At 49.3% G+C, this 17,512-nt stretch overlaps 1 protein-coding gene across 1 annotated transcript in view; it reads right to left on the bottom strand.

The window, feature by feature from the left end:
• Window positions 1-17,512, bottom strand: part of LOC144165041 (uncharacterized) — a 57,820-nt gene that overhangs the window by 29,990 nt on the left and 10,318 nt on the right. Inside the window, exons 2-3 of the mRNA XM_077695199.1 lie at window positions 17,362-17,471; window positions 10,439-10,559 (exon numbers count right to left, since the gene is read on the bottom strand). Of these exons, the coding sequence (XP_077551325.1) occupies window positions 10,439-10,559; window positions 17,362-17,471 (231 nt within the window). The remainder of the gene's footprint in view (window positions 1-10,438; window positions 10,560-17,361; window positions 17,472-17,512) is intronic.

Raw genomic sequence — 17,512 nt, 5'->3', positions numbered from 1 at the left:
TACCGTTAATACATTGCGGACAAGTCGCGAAAAGTAAACATCAGCCGTGCAGAGTACAGCCTACGGCAGTAATCGTTAATCAAATCCAGGCATGACTATAAAAACATGGTAGGGAAAATAGGCACTGACTAAGCCAAACTGCAGATCATAACAATACTTTTAAGCATGTGCGGCGAAGCAATCTGATGACCATTCTCGCGTAGTCATTCATTTACCACGCAATCCGAGCAGTTCGCGCGGTGAGATCATAAGTGAGCAACGCGTTTCCGTCACTGTTACAAGGTGTTTTCTTGCACACCGTCACAAGTATTTCATAATGAATTTACGGCGTACTTTTCGCGGCATCATTTGCATCGTCCTTGGCGTAATCTGGCTGCGTATGTAAGAGCTGTGGGTCGCGATGGTATATTAACTACCTAAACGCGGCGGTGTCGCCGGGAACAAGCGAGTCGCTGATTGCTTGCCCGAATTATTTGGTTTACAGACAACTTTTTTGGTAATTTGCATCAAATCCACAAGGACGGTGGCCACAACAAAAAAACACGCTTCCGCATACGCACGGGAAATGTGTTGTAGCAGACGACAATGCGATTCAGCGTCCTACAAGTGACGTCACTCGTAGGTGGCGCCACGGTATTTCATCGAGGCCAATAATCACTGCATAACGCGTGAGCGAAAAATAGCGGAACAGCCACTCTCCTGTTGCTCTCTCCTACCCTTCCCCGCTCCGTAGCCTTCCTGCGTGCTTTCATGTCCGCCGGCCAGCGCCGCTTCTCGGAAACTATGCAAAATAGTTTAAAGTTTGTTTAGGGTTCCCCAGGCGGCGCTCCTGTGCCTTCTTGTTTTTCACCATGCCTGTCTGTCTTGGTCTGTCCCTGATAAAACCGCCTTTGCCTCGGAGCAAAATCACTTGTGCTGCAGCAGGCTGATGCTGGCTTTGCGTGCTTATCTACTTGAATCACAGGCCCCGCAATTTTCTGAGTGGGGCATACCCCCCTCTGTCCCCTCCGCATTTCGGTCTGGTTTTGTCACCACTGTTCGCACTCTGCTTCGGTACGCACTTTTAAAATTGAAGACTGTACTGTAAAAGCGCCCGGACACCGTGGCGGAAACCCCAGCTGCTTATCCATTTTTTTGTGTAATCTTCTAAACTTTACAAGCACGTGATATTTTTTCGAAAGGACTGGTTTCGAAAAGCTCGATTTTTCGAACGCGAGCGCCCGAATGAAAAATTGCCAGGCATTTTTTTCCTTCCTAAATTCTCAAGAGAGAAAAAAACACCAGTAAAATAATGGCTACACAATTCTAAATTATCGTTTATCTGCTCGCAATTTATATACCGGTCAATAATTATGTTCTTACACTATTTCAGTTCCTCCTACGTCAGTTATCTCCGCAGAAATGCAGCAAATATAAAGCGAGTGACACGTTAAACGAGATCCCCAGCGCGCCCCAGAACTATCGCCCAGTCGCGGCTAAAATGCGAGCGAAACGGCTCTTGAAACCCAACAGGCAAGCCGACAGACACACGCCGTAGAAGTTGGTGCAGCGTTCGCGACTCCAGAGCAGTGACATAAGGCGAAATGTCCGCCGGCGCACGCCACATAGCGGATGAGTGCCTGAGCTAAGCGTCCCTACCCTTCCCATTGAAAAGCGCGCGACGCGTCAGGCAATGTTTATACAGGCGGAGTTGGCAGAGGAGACGCAGCACCATTTCGAATCGCCAACGCTCACCTTCGTACGTCACTTTGTTGACTGCTGCTTCGCGTCCTTGTATTCTTTGAGTTGATAGGGGAGCACAAGTTCGCTCCAATAAACTTGTTTTCCTTGAAGACAACTGCGTCATCTTTGGCTTCCTGACATCTGGTCGAGGTGCAGGGTGCATGCACCCTAAGCCCTCGTCAAGCCGTCAAGCAAGCCCAACTCGTGTCAGCCGCCGACAGCAAGGTCTTCAGCTAGAGTTTGGGCTGGTTCCGGGTAAAGTAAAGAAGACGTCGTGAAAACCACCGTGATCAACGCAGGCACCATGACCAGCGCTACCAATCCTCCCATCGTCGTTCAGCAACCCAGGGAACCACCATCATTCCATGGGTCACCTTCTGAGGATCCCGAAGACTGGTTGGAGCAAGTCGAACAGGTCAGGCTGTCTAACCTATGGGACAACGCGGAGACACTGAGGCAAGTGTTCTTCTACCTTGAAGATTCAGCACGGATCTGGTATGAAAACCATGAAAGCTCCCTGGAATCTTAGAACGATTTCAGAACGCAATTTTTAACGACGTTCTCCACGGTTGTGCGAAATGAGCGGGCCGAGGTCTTGCTGCAAAGGCGGACACAACACCCTAACAAAAGCGTTGTTGTGTTTCCCGAAGATATGACGAGACGTTTCAGGCGTTCTGACCCTTGCAAGGCGGAAGAAAAGAAGTTGTGCTTCTTAATGCGCGGTGGGAGAGAAGAACTGTTTGATGTACTCGTCCGCAATCCGCCCGAAACCATCACCGAATTTGTAACCGAAGCCCGCACAATTGAGTAGGCCATCGAAATGCGTGCTAAGCAGTATGACCGCAACTTTGTCACCCCGCCCAATGCAAACTACGTGGACAGCATGCGGATCCCGGCAGACAGGCCCCCCCCCCCCCCCCCCCCGCAGACAGCGTGACTATCCCCGCAGTAGTGAAAGAGGAGCTGCGGAAAGTTCTCCCAAAGCCGCTGCAGCCCCAAGTCGCTTGCCTTACCGACGTCATTAGGGAAGAAGTGCAGCAAGCACTGGGAACTTCAACGACGCCAGGAGCACCCCGCGAGCCGCAAGCCATGGCCTACGCGGCTGCTGTCCGTCGACCTCGCCCACCTGCCCCCTATCGTCCCGAGGCTCCATATTGTCATCCACTGTCACCGGCCCGACCGCCTGCGGTGCAACCCCCCGCCCCGAGGAAGACCGAGGTGTGGCGAACGCTAGATAATCGTCCGCTGTGTTACCGCAGTATAGAGGCCGGCCACATCTACCATCGCTGCCCCTACAACAGGCTCGGTTTGCGAGGGTTCTCCGTCGACGCTCCAGGCCCCCGACACGACCAGCGCCCCACTGAAATCGAAGATTACCTGTCCAACACCAACCGAGGTCCAGTTCGCCGTCAGCCTACCCATACCGATCGCCATGCCGTCGAAGCTATGCAAACTTCACGCGTGGGAATTCCCCAAGCCCACGTAGGGGAAACTAAAAGCAGCAATTTCTGGAAGCAAAGTTGCACGACGGCGGAAAAATTAAACCCTCCAACGACGCTACGACTCGCCGAAGACCATCATTCACGACGTGCCCGTCAGTCCGACGACCCGATTCAACCCGGACGTGACTCCCGAACACGACGACGGCACGAACCGACTCATACCCGAAATGACACAGCCTGCCGCTGAGAAGACGACTAAATGATGACGCATAGTGCCCGACCGTCAACACGCACAAGCCGAGATACGACGCCCCCACGGACCAGAAACTGGAGGAAAGCGGCGTCCGACGTCCAGTTGTCCATCGACGGCTTTGACGTAATCGCCCTCATCAACACGGGAGCCGACTATTCAGTCATGAGCGGGTCATTCGCGTCCAAGCTAAAGAAAGTTACGACAAGCTGGGATGGTACGCACATACGCACAGGAGGAGGCCATCTCGGAACACCAAGTGGAACGCGCACATCGCGCGTCACTCTAGACGGCACCACGTACTCTGCTGCGTTCGTCATTTTGCCTAACTGCTCCCGCGATGTAATTCATGGAATGGATTTTAAAGACGATAGTCTTTCTTGGGCTACTTAAACCCAGAAATTTTGGTCTGTCTGTATGTATGTCTGTCTGTCTGTCTGTCCGTCTGTCTGTCTCTGACTCGATTGAGCTACCCGGCCAAAGCAAAACAATACCTGCGCAATAGTCTTATTTGTCACAGCTAAATCTACCCGTCTATGTCCGGTGTAATTTTCATACTTGTCAACATTGTTGAAGAAGAACAGGACATTACGCAAATATGAGACAACAAATCAATACAGAAGTGATATTTTCAGTGTTCCTTTATAAACATCCCCCTCGCGAGGGGCACGGTCAAATGCAGAGCATTTTTTTTATCTTGGCATTTACGATCATGCCACAACTGTTGTTGCTCCCGCGCCAAACTACGACGCATGCGCGCCCAACCTGTTGCTGAACGCGATCCGAGCACGCAGAGAACACGCGAGGAGCAGCGGAGAGCAGGCGAGGAGTAGTGGGGGAGAGGGCGCACCTGGAACGGCTGTTGGGGACGCCGAGGCACGCCAACGCCGACAACGCCGGGTGACATCGTGAGTTAAAGAAATGCTCTGCATTTAAAAATCAAACATGCTTGACTTTTGCGAAATTAAATACTTTATCAACTGCAGAAAAAGAATTCACTCCGCCGTCGCCTGCTGTCGCCCGCGCCACTATAGCTTCTGGCGCCATTTTAAGACGTCAACCGGCGACAGTTACGCAAGGTTCCACTAGATAGGTTCCACGTTCTGCTTGCAACGCACGTGGAGTAGGGAAACGCGGTTCTATAAACGTTAAAGTAGGGCGTCTCGATTAACGCTCGTCTTCGCCGTACGGCAGCGTTCGCATCGAGACACCCGGTTTGGAGCAGTGGAACGCGGGAAATTTAAAATATTTTAAGAAAACCTTTGGCGTCTTTACCTTGGCAGGAGCGCGACATAAGAGAAACAACATGAGAGGTGAGCGGGAAAGCGAAGGGAGGCACTTACTTCGTAAAAGCCGATAAAGACTATCGTCTTTTGACGGCATTTGCAACGAAAGGAGCAGATACGCGGCCAATTTTATTTGATGGACAGCGATGCAATAATTGATCTGGAAAGAAGGTCGATAATCTTTTCCTCCGATCACTCCACGAACCCGGTACCGAACTCCGAACACCGTGTTGCTGTAAAGATCGCCGACGATCACGTCATCCTGCCACTCCACACAGGCTATATAATCACCGTCTACTGTGAGGGTGCTGCTCCTGACATCGACGCTATCGTAGAGAGTGACCGAGGTTTGCTTTTCGACCGCGATGTCTCCGCCGTAAGGCGCATTGCGCGCTTTAAGCAATACAAATCCCACATTTTCGTCACTAACTTACGGAGGAGTACCAGCATCTAAACAAGCGAGCTGCAATTGCGTTCCTCGAAGAAACGCAAGAAACAAGTCAAGTGATCGTGGTCGCCGACTTTGAACGCGTACGGGCAGATATTTTCAAGCTGCCGCATCCTTTAGACGTAAAACGAGCGCTTCCGCAAGAACACCGGGGCAAATTATTTTATTTGCTACGTCGCTACAACGAGTATCTTTCGCCAAAATCAATTTCGTCAGACACCCCTAGCGAAGCAGCGAATTATAACCGAAGATGGAGCACGACCTACCCGAAAGTCACCGTATCGCATGTCTTCAAACGAGCGGGAAGCCATACGGACACAAGTCGAAGACATGCTCAGCGACGACATTATACAACCATAGAAAAGCCCCTGTTCTGCTCCGGTCGTACTCGTGAACAAAAAAGAGGGCACATTGAGGTTCTGCGTTGAATACCGGCGACTGAACAATATCACCAAATAGGATGTGTGCCCCCTGCCACGAATCGACGACGCCCTCGATCACCTCTGTGTCACAAACTGCAGGCCAGGCACTCCATTTTCTATCTTCGCACGGCCGACATGACGGCCTCGCGGACGGAGTCGGCCATTTTTCGCCTGGCTGAGGAATTCGGGGTCCACCCCTTCGGCTTTGTGCTCACGTTCTTTGTTTCGCCCTGCCAGCTCCGAGGACAATGTGAGCTGCCACATTCCAGCGTGCAGGTGCGGAGGGTGACGTCACGATCGCTAGCTCGGACACGCACGTACGATCGTGGCGAGTTGCCGAGGGCCCCGAGAGGGGGGAACAGAGGAACAATGGGGAAGACTTCGGAGTGGGTCTACGGGACGGCCGGCGGAGGTTATTTAAGCGGACGCAAGCGGTCGCTTGGGGCAGTCGGCTGGAGATTCGTGAACGTGCTACGCGGGGAAGCGTCCGGGGGTGACGCTCTTTAAGCGGGATTCACACGACGGAGAAACCCTCTCACGGAGGCGGACGAATATGTGACGTCAACAGCACGTGACCGGATTATCCGGCCTGGCGGCGCATCCACACGTGCGGAGCTATCGGGAGTGACTAGCAGACGACAGCGCTGAGGTACAGGTTCCATTCCCCGCCAAGGACCACCGCCGTCAAGCGAAAACATGCGGAGGCATTTTCTTTCGCGGAGCCACCGTGGGCTATCCCCACCGAGGGGCGGAGCCTAAAACCGGTCACGTGAGCGGGTCCCGGGGGCCAAAAAGAGAGGGTTTCTCCGTCGTGTGAATCCCGCTTTAGCGGAAGCCCATCGGTAGGCTCGCGACAGAAAGGTCTCAGCCTCGGCTCAGCGCTCGAGTTCGCCCGTCGCCACGAGTCCCATGGCCGACCAGTTTCTGCACCCGGGAGCTCCGAAACACGTAAGCGGCTGCCCGGCGATGTCGGCTCCATCTCGTCATGACTTTCCGTCGGTGAACCGGCGTGTTCTCCTTGCCTCGAAGATACTTTCTTTTACAACGCCCCTCCCGCCGTACTTTGTTTGTTGCCTCGGATTAAGATATCCGCATCCTTCCGGTTTTTTTTTTCTAGCGTCACTTGTAGCTAACAAGCTGAGAGTTGGTTTTTTGGTGTCTTGTTTGTAGTAGCGTTGTTGGTGAGGGTAATGATTTTGAGGACATTTCCAGTGTCGTGTACAGCTTGCATAGCTGTTAGATGTTTCTTATAGTGAGTGCTGTTGTCGGGGGTATACAATGTTTGTCCATAGAGTGTTATGCGGGTTGCGAACTTGTTAGTATTTTTTTTTGTAGTTGCGTTACTGAGGTGTAACAAGTGGTGCCCCTAGAGTGTTTCGCGTGTCGCGTACAGCTGTCTGAGTTATGTTTTCGAGGTCGAAGGTTAAGGCGTAGGCCACGGTGGATCGAGTGCCTCCGCAGTGGCCACCTTGTGTATTTGATTGTCCTTTGTTGTGTTACTATCTAGTTAGCGCGCGCGTGCGCTTAGTGTACGGTCGATTAGTGCCTGCGCGCACAAGGCCGATGGCAGTGTGAAGGCTTCTTTTTCTTGTGTCGGGCGTTGCCCTGTAATCTTTTGTTCGTGTAGTAAACCTATATAGTAAAAACGCAGTCGAGCATCTCCGTTGTGATTTCATTCAACCCAGCAATCTCGGCTCACGTGAAAACTCACGGGCCGGCCACCCTGCTAAAGCATAAATAACTGTTGTCTCGCGCCCTTCTGTGGTATTTGCAAGCGGACCCAATTATACGGGGGAGGGGTCTGTGACACTGCCACGCAAAGCAATTCTCTTCTATGGATTTGAAGACGGGCTACCAGAAAATTGAAGTGGACGAGAGAGACCGAGAGAAGACTGCGTTTATAACCACGGAAGGCCTATACGAGTTCAAGGTGATGCCTTTTGGGCTGTGCACGGCGCCAGCAACGTTTCAAAGAGTCATGGACACTGTGCTAGCTGGCCTGAAGTGGCACACTTGCCTGGCATACCTCGACGACGCTGTGGTATTCTCCTGGACTTTCGACGAACACCTTGCACGGCTGGAGTCTGTACTTGAGGCCATTCGTACGTCGGGGTTAACGCTGAAGCCTTAAAAGTGCCGCTTCGCGTACGAGGAGTTCAGGTTTTTCGGCCACGTCGCCTACTCCGTGGGCGTCCTGCCTGACTCGGCGAAAACTTAAGCCATAGCGAACTTCCTAATACCGAAAGACAAGAAGGGCGTACGAAGATTTCTCGGACTGTGTGCATACTACCGGTGCTTCGTCGCAAACTTCGCACGGATTGCAGAGCCACTCACACGCTTGACGAAAGACAGCACGCCTTTCAGCTGGGAAAGCGCCCAAGAGGAAGCGTTCTGCGAGCTTCAACAACTCTTGCAAAACCCGCCCGTGCTAGCTTATTTCGACGAAAACGCCGAAACGGAATTGCCCACGGAAGCCAGCGATATAGGCTTGGGTGCCGTCCTCGTCCAAAATCAGAGAAGTTGTAAAAAAGTAATCGCCTTTGCCAGCCGTGGTCTGTCGAAGGAAGAGAAAAACTCCTCAGCCTCCGAGAAACAGTGCCTCGCTATTCCATAGGCCATTTCAAAATTCAGCCCCTACGTGTATGGTACACCGTTCAAGGTTGTAACAGACCACCATGCGCTGTGTTGGCTCGCCAATTTGAAGGACCCCTCTGGCCGTCTTGGGCGGTGGAGCTTGCGCCTGCAAGAGTTCGACGTTACAATCGTCTATAAATCCTTCAGGAAACACTCCGACGCCGATTGCCTGTCCCGCGCCGCCGTTGACCCGCCACCACAAGACTCGGATGAAGACAGCGCGTTCTTCGGAGTCGTGACGGAGAGCGACTTTGCCGCCCAGCAGCGTGCCGACCCCGACTTACGCGTCATGATCGACTACCTCAAAGGACGCAAGGTCGCCGTGCCTAAAGCGTTCAAACGCAACTTACCAGCATTCAGCCTAAAAAACCTCCGTCCTCGTGAAGAATTTCAGCCAAGGAACGAGAAAGAATTACCTTGTTGTCATCCCCGCAGACCTTCGTAACGAAATTTTGGAAGCATGCCACGACGACCCGTTTTCCGAACATCTCGGCAAAGCTCCCACTGTTGGAAAAACCAAGGCGAGGTACTACTGGCACCGCCTTACCTCTCACGTCACCCACTACGGCCGTAGCTGCCGTGACTGCCAACGGTGACAGACGCCGCCGACAAGACCCGCTGGGCTTCTGGAGCCAATCGCCGTCCCATCGAGGCCCTTCCAACACATTGGAATGGACCTTCTGGGCTGGTTCCCTACGTCACGATCCGAGAAAAAAGTGGATTGTCGTAGAGACAGACTACATGACGCGCTACGTAGAGGCGGCCGCTCTTCCCAGGGGGACTGCACGATAAGACGCGATGTTCTTCATAAACCAAGTTGTGCTGTGACGTGCAGCCCATGAAGTCCTAATCATAGACTACGGAATGGCCTTCACTGCGGAGCTCATGCAAGGAATCTTATGCAACAGCAACACGGATGACCGAAGAACGACGGCTTACCACTACCAAACCAACGGAGTTACGGAACGTCTGAACAAGACGATCGCGGATATGCTGTCTATGCACGTCGACGTTGAACATTAGACTCGGGACGAAGTCCCCCCGTATGTCACGTTTGCGTACAACACAGCGACCCAGGAAACTACGCAGATGACACCGCTCGAGCTTCTCTACAGAATACGGCCGACCATGATGCTCGACGCCATGCTTCCGCATGTAGAAGACGACGACCTCAACGCCGACGTCCAAGGGTAACTTAAACGTGCGGAGGAGGCCCGCCAGCTCACTCGAATGGGTATAACAGACAAGTAGCTGGTGGATGCCGGACGCTACAATCTCCGACGGCGAGACGCCCAGTACTACCTTGGGGATCGTGTGTGGGTTTGGACTACCAGCCGACGACGTGGACTCAGCGAGATGCTTCTGCAACGGTATTTTGGACCCTATCGGATTCTACGACGTGTTGGCCAACTTACCTACGAGGTGATCCCTGATGGTGATTCCGGTACACCACGACGACGCACGCTACCCGAAGTCGTCCACGTGGTTCGCCTCAAACCTTACTACTCAAGGACTTTTTTTGTTGGTTTTTTCAGGCTGTCATTTTATTTTAGCATCGGTTCAACGCACTCTTAGAGGGAGGTAATGCCGCGAACCATACATTGGGTTTGTTTATTTATGGTTTGTTTTTACTGCCCGGCTGCTCCCGGCTGTGTTATCTATGTCCCAAGTGGAGGGCATGTTCCCTTTCTTTATTTTTATGCCGCACAGGTTCTCATTCGGATAAGGAGAGCATTTCGCCCTAACGTCACTGGCCTGGAATAATCTTGTGTGATCTACAATGTTCTGGATGTGAATCGACGGTTCTAGAAAGACCTGCGGCGAAAGATAAAAGCATGCAGAGCAGACGCAACGGCATTTCGAATCGTCGACGCTTGCCTTCGCAAGTCACTTTGTTGAATGCTTCTTCGCGGCCTGTATTTTTTGAGTTGTTAGGGGAGCACAAGTTCGCTCAAATAAATTTGTTTTCCTTGAAGACAACTGTGTCGTCTTTGGCTTCGTGACAATATTGGTGAAGCAGTCATCACGAGGATGACTTGGTTTGGTAGTGGGTGGGGCATCGCGAAGGTGTTACCAGCGCACGAAGACGATGCCACACGAGCAAGAGAGGGCAGGACAAGAGTCTTTTGACGACGTTGCAGCGAAGTGATCACATACGCGGGCAATGTTTTTTGGTTTCCAGAAGCGTCTTGCCTTGTTGGTAACAGTGGCATATAAATACAAAGCACACTCACTAGAGTTGCCTGCGTGTTTTCCAGGAAGGTGGTACCCGCTACCGCACTTATTGGATACACGTTGCAGTTGTAAACTTCGGCAGGGGTGATGAATGTTTCCATGATGATGGTGTCGAGGTTCCTATAAGGACGAGAGAAAGGTTTCGCTTCAGAAAAGGCTGCTGCGGGGAAATAGTAACAGGAAGCTACCCACCGCACAAGAACTTCCGGAAGATGATTTCTGAGCCTTAGTTTATTATGTTCAGATATTAGTCGCTCAAGTGAATGGTCGATGTCAGTCAACCCAATATTCACTATATAGCAGAACCCTCTTTGACGTGAAGCAGAATTTGCATCACGAAACCGCTATTTAATTAATGCCATTGTAGGCAATGTCAAAATATTGCCGAATGCCACGAAGGGTGTTGAATTACACCACGCATTTTCACTCGGAACCACGACCGGTCGTGCTCGGAACAAACCCACTGTGAGTAGGCGCTTGTCACAAGGACATCAGTCGGCGGATAGAAGCATAAAGACGAAGTACGCATGCCGTGGTCGGGGAGATCGCGTGAAAAAGAAAAGGAAGAAGACGAAGAAGCCAAGATAGATGTGTGCTTTATCGAACGTTTATTTTCCACTTGGGGTAATTGATTCAGAACCCTAGCTCTTGCTTCCGTTGTGCCTCCCGTTGTTGTTGCGGGAGACTTTAATTCCCACCATATTTCTTGGGGCTACCGTACGCATTCCTGCGGTCTTCGCTTGTTAGATTGGATCATGAACAACATTTTATCATGTATCAATTCGATTTCTCCTACCTATATCCAGGAACCAACTTGATCTGTTTTAGATTTAATCATTTGTTCTTGGGGTGTTGAAGTTTCTTCATGGTGTACTGTTGACAGCGGGACTAGCAGTGACCACTTTCCAATATTATTCGTTATTCAGTGCCCCCCTGTTCACTCTCTCGTGCGGCGAAGTTGCACTTTTGTACATTATAAGAAATTCCAAATCTCTCTGAAGCAGGCCATATCTTCTCTGCCCGTGGAAAACACAACTGAACGGGCGACGGGTCTTTGTGCTGCCCTAACCGCTTCGGCGCAGTCCTCGTTATTTGAGCAGGGTGGCGAGTTGGGCGAGTTGGTGTACTTGCATCTTGGGGAACAGCGCGAACTAACAGGGACACAAAAAGAAAGAAGTGGACAAGACTAGCGCTGACTTTCAACTCGATTTATTGGAAAAGACGTAACTACTTATACATACACAGAATCCTCCTCCCCCACAGCGCTACGTGCCCACACCAGCCAATGACATACTATCAAGACCAAAATCCTCCACTGTTGACAACGCACATTTCTTAACACAGGAACACCTTATCGCGAAGACCGCTTCAAATAACCAAATTCTTTTTCGTGCAGGACAACTGATGTTTCACTGATACAATCTCTCCCCCACTTTCTGATGTAGTATGATTCCATCAACTCTCTAGTACGCCTGTCTTTATGCTTAAACAGGATATCAGTCTCGCAGAAAAGCGGATAGCATCGGCGCTCACACGTGCGGCAATGTTCGGCAAGACGTGCGTAATCATCTTTTTTAAGCTTGTTGCGATGCTCCAACGTCTTTTCCAATAAATCTAGTTCAAAGTCAGCGCTAGTCCTGTCCACTTCTTTCTTTTTGTGTCCCTGTTAGTTCGCGCTGTTCCCCAAAATGCTCGTTATTTGAAGTACGATCTAGGGGAGCTGTGTCACCTAGCCCCTGGTGGAACGAAGAATGTATGCGCAGTTTAGACGCAGGAAGGCAGCCTGGAAGAAGCTTTGCATTAACCATTGCCTGCTGAAATGGAGCAATTACAGCTATCATTCTGCAATGTTCAAACGAGCAGTTCCTAATGCCAAACATGCCTATGACTGTCACCGCTGCTCTTTTCTTTCTGAACCCACTAATAAGCGGGCTCTTTTTCGATTTCTTCGTTCTAGGAAAGCGGTCCCCCAATTTGATAATTCAGACTCTATAGTGTTATATTCCAGTGAAATGCCCGAGTCTCTAGAGTTGATTGCTAGGGGCCTGCAAATTCGTTTTTTGTCTGCTCTAGCTACCTCGTCTCCTCCATCTATAGTGGTAGAGGACTTCGTCGAAATTGCGCATGCGGAGCTTTCTGATGCTATGACGAAAATGCCAGCTGCGGCCCCTGGTCCAGATGACATTACTACTGAAATGTTAAAAGTACTATACAACCAGGCACCGAATGAATTGCTGAGTGTGATCAGTTATTCTCTCAGGAATGCATGGTAACCCGATGTGAGGCGGATAGCTAAAATAGTTCCTATACCGAAGAATGTTGGTCAGGGCCTCGCCGTTGATAATATCAGGCCTATGTGTCTGACTTCGAACGTAGTAAAACTAATTGAGCGGATTTTGCTTCACTGAATCATAGAATTTTTGTCTAGGTATAATATCCTCACCGCAAATCAAATTGGATTTCGCTCAGGTTGTTCTATTTGGAGTGCCCACATCGACCCTGAAAGTCGTATAAAACTTGCCCGTCGATATAAACAGGTTGCGGCTCTAGTGACCTTAGATATTACAAATGCATACAACAGCGTCGAGTACCTTGTGTTAACGTCTAGGTTACAGAAATTAAATTTCCCTAGATACATTATAGCATGGCTCTATGAATTCCTAAAGGACAGGCAGTTCTGTTGTGTGAGGGGCATCATTTGTTCTTCATCTCGGCACTCGCAGAAAAGAGGTGTACCACAGGGAGCTGTCCTTTCGCCGGGTGTCCATACTTACGCCTATGCCGACGATATCGCGTTTTTCGAGTCAGATTCTCACATACACGAACTGTATTTATTAATGCAGTCGTATCTGAATACTTTAGATTCCTGGTTAGACAATATCTCTTTCCGAATTAATGCCAGCAAATGCTCAGTTCTAGCTTTTCAGTCCACTTTTTCCTTTAATATCCCTCTCTGTTACCGTCAGCACATCATACCACAGGTTGATTCTTTAAAATACCTTGGGGTAGTATACACCAGCCAACTTGACTGACGTCCAGATATAAAGCGTATAGCCACTAAAGGAGCACGTGCTGTTGGCATTTTGAGGCGCCTCAGCCATAGAAAGAGGGGAATGTGCTGTGATTCTCTTCTGATGGCATACCGTAAGTACGTGCGCCTTATTTTAGAGTTCGGGTGTGTTCTATTCTCGGGGTCTGCAACATATAAGCTCCATCGCCTAGTTGTGGAACACCAGGCTCTTCGCTGCTGTTTAGGGCTACCTAAAAATGCAGCTAATGCGTTACTTTATTTGAAAGCCCGGGTTTCCCCTCCGTTACACCGATTTCGAATACTCACTGTGGATACTTTTCTGTGAGCCTATGACGCGGGGGTTAACAGGGCATAGTTTATCTTTGTGACTGAGCCAGATGGGTTTCTGGCAGTCCAGTGGTACAGGTCCTATCGGCCGCAAGTTACTCTCGCACAAAGCTTGCTGTCTCCATTAGGGGTTGCGGTCAATAACGTACTTACATCTCTCGATATGGGTAATACGTTAACGGTCAACTTCCGTACCATCTTTCCTCAAAATGCTAAAATGCTACCTGCCCGATTGCTCAATGGTATCCCACATGATCATTTGGCCTCAATTCAGCAAGTTACTATCATACATACAGATGCTTCTCAACGAGATGAAAAATCTGGAATAAGTATTGTTTTCCCTTCCCTAAATTGGTCCTTTTTGGTTCGTCTGTTGGATTTTATCCCTATATTCTATGCGGAATTCTTCGCAATTGTCTTGGCACTACGAAAGCTTGACAGATCGATATCGTCTCCAGTCATAATTACAGGTTCCCTATCCGTAGGCTGAGCCCTTCCTTCTCCTAAAGACTCACCTCTTCTACGGACGTTCCGATCACTTCTGCAACCTCATATTACTGAAGTTTACCTTCTTTGGGTTCCTGGGCATGTGGGAATCACATTTAATGAAACCGCAAATTCACTGGCAAGGGTAGCACTACCAGGGCCAGTAGTCGATTTCATTGAGACAACGCCTTTATTAACCGCCGCAAGGTTCCGTAAATTGTTGACGCTGCAAGGGCAGCACGAATCAGTCTTATTGTCATTGAGAGATTTTTGTCAATTCAAATTCTCCTGGAAACCGAATTGGTGCCCTTCACTCGACCTGGATGTTATTCTAATGAGCCTTGGATGGCGTGAGCTCCAGTTGAATAGATACCTCCAGAGGTCTCGTCTGGCGCAGTCGGCTATGTGCAGTTACTGTGATGAAGAATCTGTCGACCATTTCCTTTTGTTCTGTCGACGATTTTCAAGCCTCAGACTTCAGCTCCTTGAGGTACCGCTTCACAGCCTGGCATTCGCATTATCAGTGCCGTTCAGAAGCGGGATATTGCCGCCGGCATGTTTGTCCTGCTCTTCTGCGCTTCGTAGAAAATTCCAAAAGATTCCCAACGTAATTCGTGCTTTCTTCTGGCACCTCACCAAAGCCCTCCAAAAGTCTTCATTTCTGAATATTTTTCTTATTTTCTTCTCCCTTCTTCTCCTCCTCCTCCTCCTCCTCCTCCTCTTCCTTCTTCTTCTTCTTCTTCTTCTTTATTTATTTATTTATTTATTTCCCTTTTTGTTTTATTTTATATTGACTGATTCTCAAACTCGATTCCTCAAACCCAAGAAGAAAAAAGCTTCCAAATTCTTCTAATTTTCCTCGAGTACCTAGGCAGTAGTCTCTTTCGGTTTAACGACTGATATTTGGCCGATCCCCTGATTGGGTATGCGCCATTATTTATAAGGAACAGCAACAACAAAAACAAGAAAATTAAAAAGAGCGCAAAGGACGAGGACAAAGAAACACAGTAGACGGGAGCGCGCGTCCCGTCTACTGTGTTTCTTTGTCCTCGTCCTTTGCGCTCTTTTTAATTTTCTTGAAGCCATGAACCAACTCGCCCAACAATCCATTTTATTAAAACAAAAACAAGATGTGGCTAATGCTGGAGGCAGGCGAGAGCAGTGCGTTCGGGAAGCGCACCTGCCGCGGTGGCTCAGTGGAAGAGGTTGCGCTGCTGAACACGAGGGCGCGGGTTCGATTCCCGGCCGCGGTGGCCGCTTTTCTGATCGAGGCGAAAAGCAAAAACGCCCGTGTGTACTAGATTTCGGCGCACGATAAAGATCCCCAGGTGGTCAAAAGTAATCCGGAGCCCTCCACTACGGCGCGCCTCATCGCCTGCGTTGCGTCGGCGCGTTAAACCCTACAATCAATCTCGTTCGTAAAGCTCTCGGCTGGGCGTAAACGCTCAGGAGATCTTCGCTCCGAGCCACTTGAATTCTCTCGCCTGCAGGAAAGTGGTGTACTTGTTCATTTAGCAACTGTAGCGCTTAAATTTGTTTTGCGTTTTTAGTTCTGCATTTGGAATGTAATTTGTCTCGTTACATATATTGTCTATGTCTGACGTCACCCGCCTCTATTCTTCTATGCTTAGACAGCCCAATCTCCTAAGTGCAAAAAAATAACCTTGTTCGTATCCGCCAATGTTTTCCCTAAAACATTAATACATACCTAAAAATCGTGACCATCCACTGATAAGGTTACTAGACCTTAAACTTACGCCCCTGACGGACCCAAAAGGTCTAACAGGTGGTGCAAAGACCCGGACAAACTCCTCGTTGTAGAGACTTCAAATTTCTGGAGCATATTGCTATTATGATGTAGGAAATCATAACGATGTTAGACCATTGGAACAGTAAAAAGCGCTAAAAGTGTGGAAATTTGTTTTTGTAATTCTACGGCCTAGAATATCGGGAACGTTAATGATGTTACACCATTGGAACAGTAAAAAGCGCTAAAAGTGTGGAAAAATTTTTTTTTTGTAATTCTACGGCCTAGAATATCGGGAACGTTTTTGTTGATATAAGTAACCCGTGAAAATGTCTAAAAACGGTTTTACAAAAGGTTTCTCTAAGAGCCACCAAATCGGGAGAAATGAAAATTTTGAAACACTTTGTGTTTTTAAGCATTTCTCATTTACGAGTCAACCCGTAGATATATACAATTCATTTCCGCTTACAAATACGGCCCACACAAATCCCTAAAAACACATTTCACAATTTTATCCAGCCAAACTAAGATAGGTCAGCGGAATTTGTAGATCGCACCCCTCACGAAGTGTAATTAGGATCAATTTTCGCGCGCTTGAATAGCGCTCGCCATCTCTTGAGGTTTTCCGTAACCACATGCCACAATTATTAAGTCGTGTTTCTTTTTATAAAACTGAGCGTGATGGCTATCTAAGTGCTACCTACTGAGGTAACACTTCCCACGTGTAGACAGAGCGAAATAGCTTTGATTTGCAGAAAAAATTGGAGCGCGGGGGGCAAGACCCTAAGCCGCTCTAGTAACGAGTTTATAGTTGAGCGGTTGGTACACGCGACCAAACGCACCATACATTGGCCCGAGGAATTAATGGGAGGAAATGGGTCTTTTGCACAATCCCGCATTTGGTGTTGCTCATTGGCCGTTGGCACCGTAGCGGCATCGGCAAGCAGTTGTTCGAGCACACTATCGTTGTACAGTTTGTTGCAGGATAGTTTCAAGAAAGCGCAAGTTCCAGTCGTTTTCCACAACCACACGCCTCTGGTAGGCGGCCATGTATTCACAGCAGGGGTAAGTTCCCTATTGTGTACCACTCCACGGTGAACTAATTATGAAAAGTGATGGGTAGCTCAACACGTGTTATACCTATTAGTATCCCTAGCATAGTGGCCCACACGGGCCGCCCTGTACTACCGCTAGTCATCTATACAGTTTGCATTATTTATTCCTGTCCCCCAGAAGTTCATACGCCCTACTATCCTGACTTTCTTAAAACCGTTTTTGTTACATGCATAATTTTAAGCAAGCATTGCACTGGAATTAGCAAAATTGCTCACCGGACACGGAGGATCTCCTCGATGAACGAGTTGGCCACTTGGTGTGATGTAATTGAAACTCCAAGGAACACCATACCATCAGGATTTACCTTCACAACTTGCGAAAGTGCCTGAAACAAAAGTGAGGTGGGATTTTTGAAGTCACTGGTCC

Source organism: Haemaphysalis longicornis, unplaced genomic scaffold, assembly GCF_048455015.1.
Source record: "Haemaphysalis longicornis isolate Haplotype H1 unplaced genomic scaffold, Haemaphysalis longicornis Haplotype H1 scaffold_14, whole genome shotgun sequence".
Classification (NCBI taxonomy): Eukaryota; Metazoa; Arthropoda; class Arachnida; order Ixodida; family Ixodidae; genus Haemaphysalis; species Haemaphysalis longicornis.
This window is presented reverse-complemented; position numbering and strand designations above follow the sequence as displayed.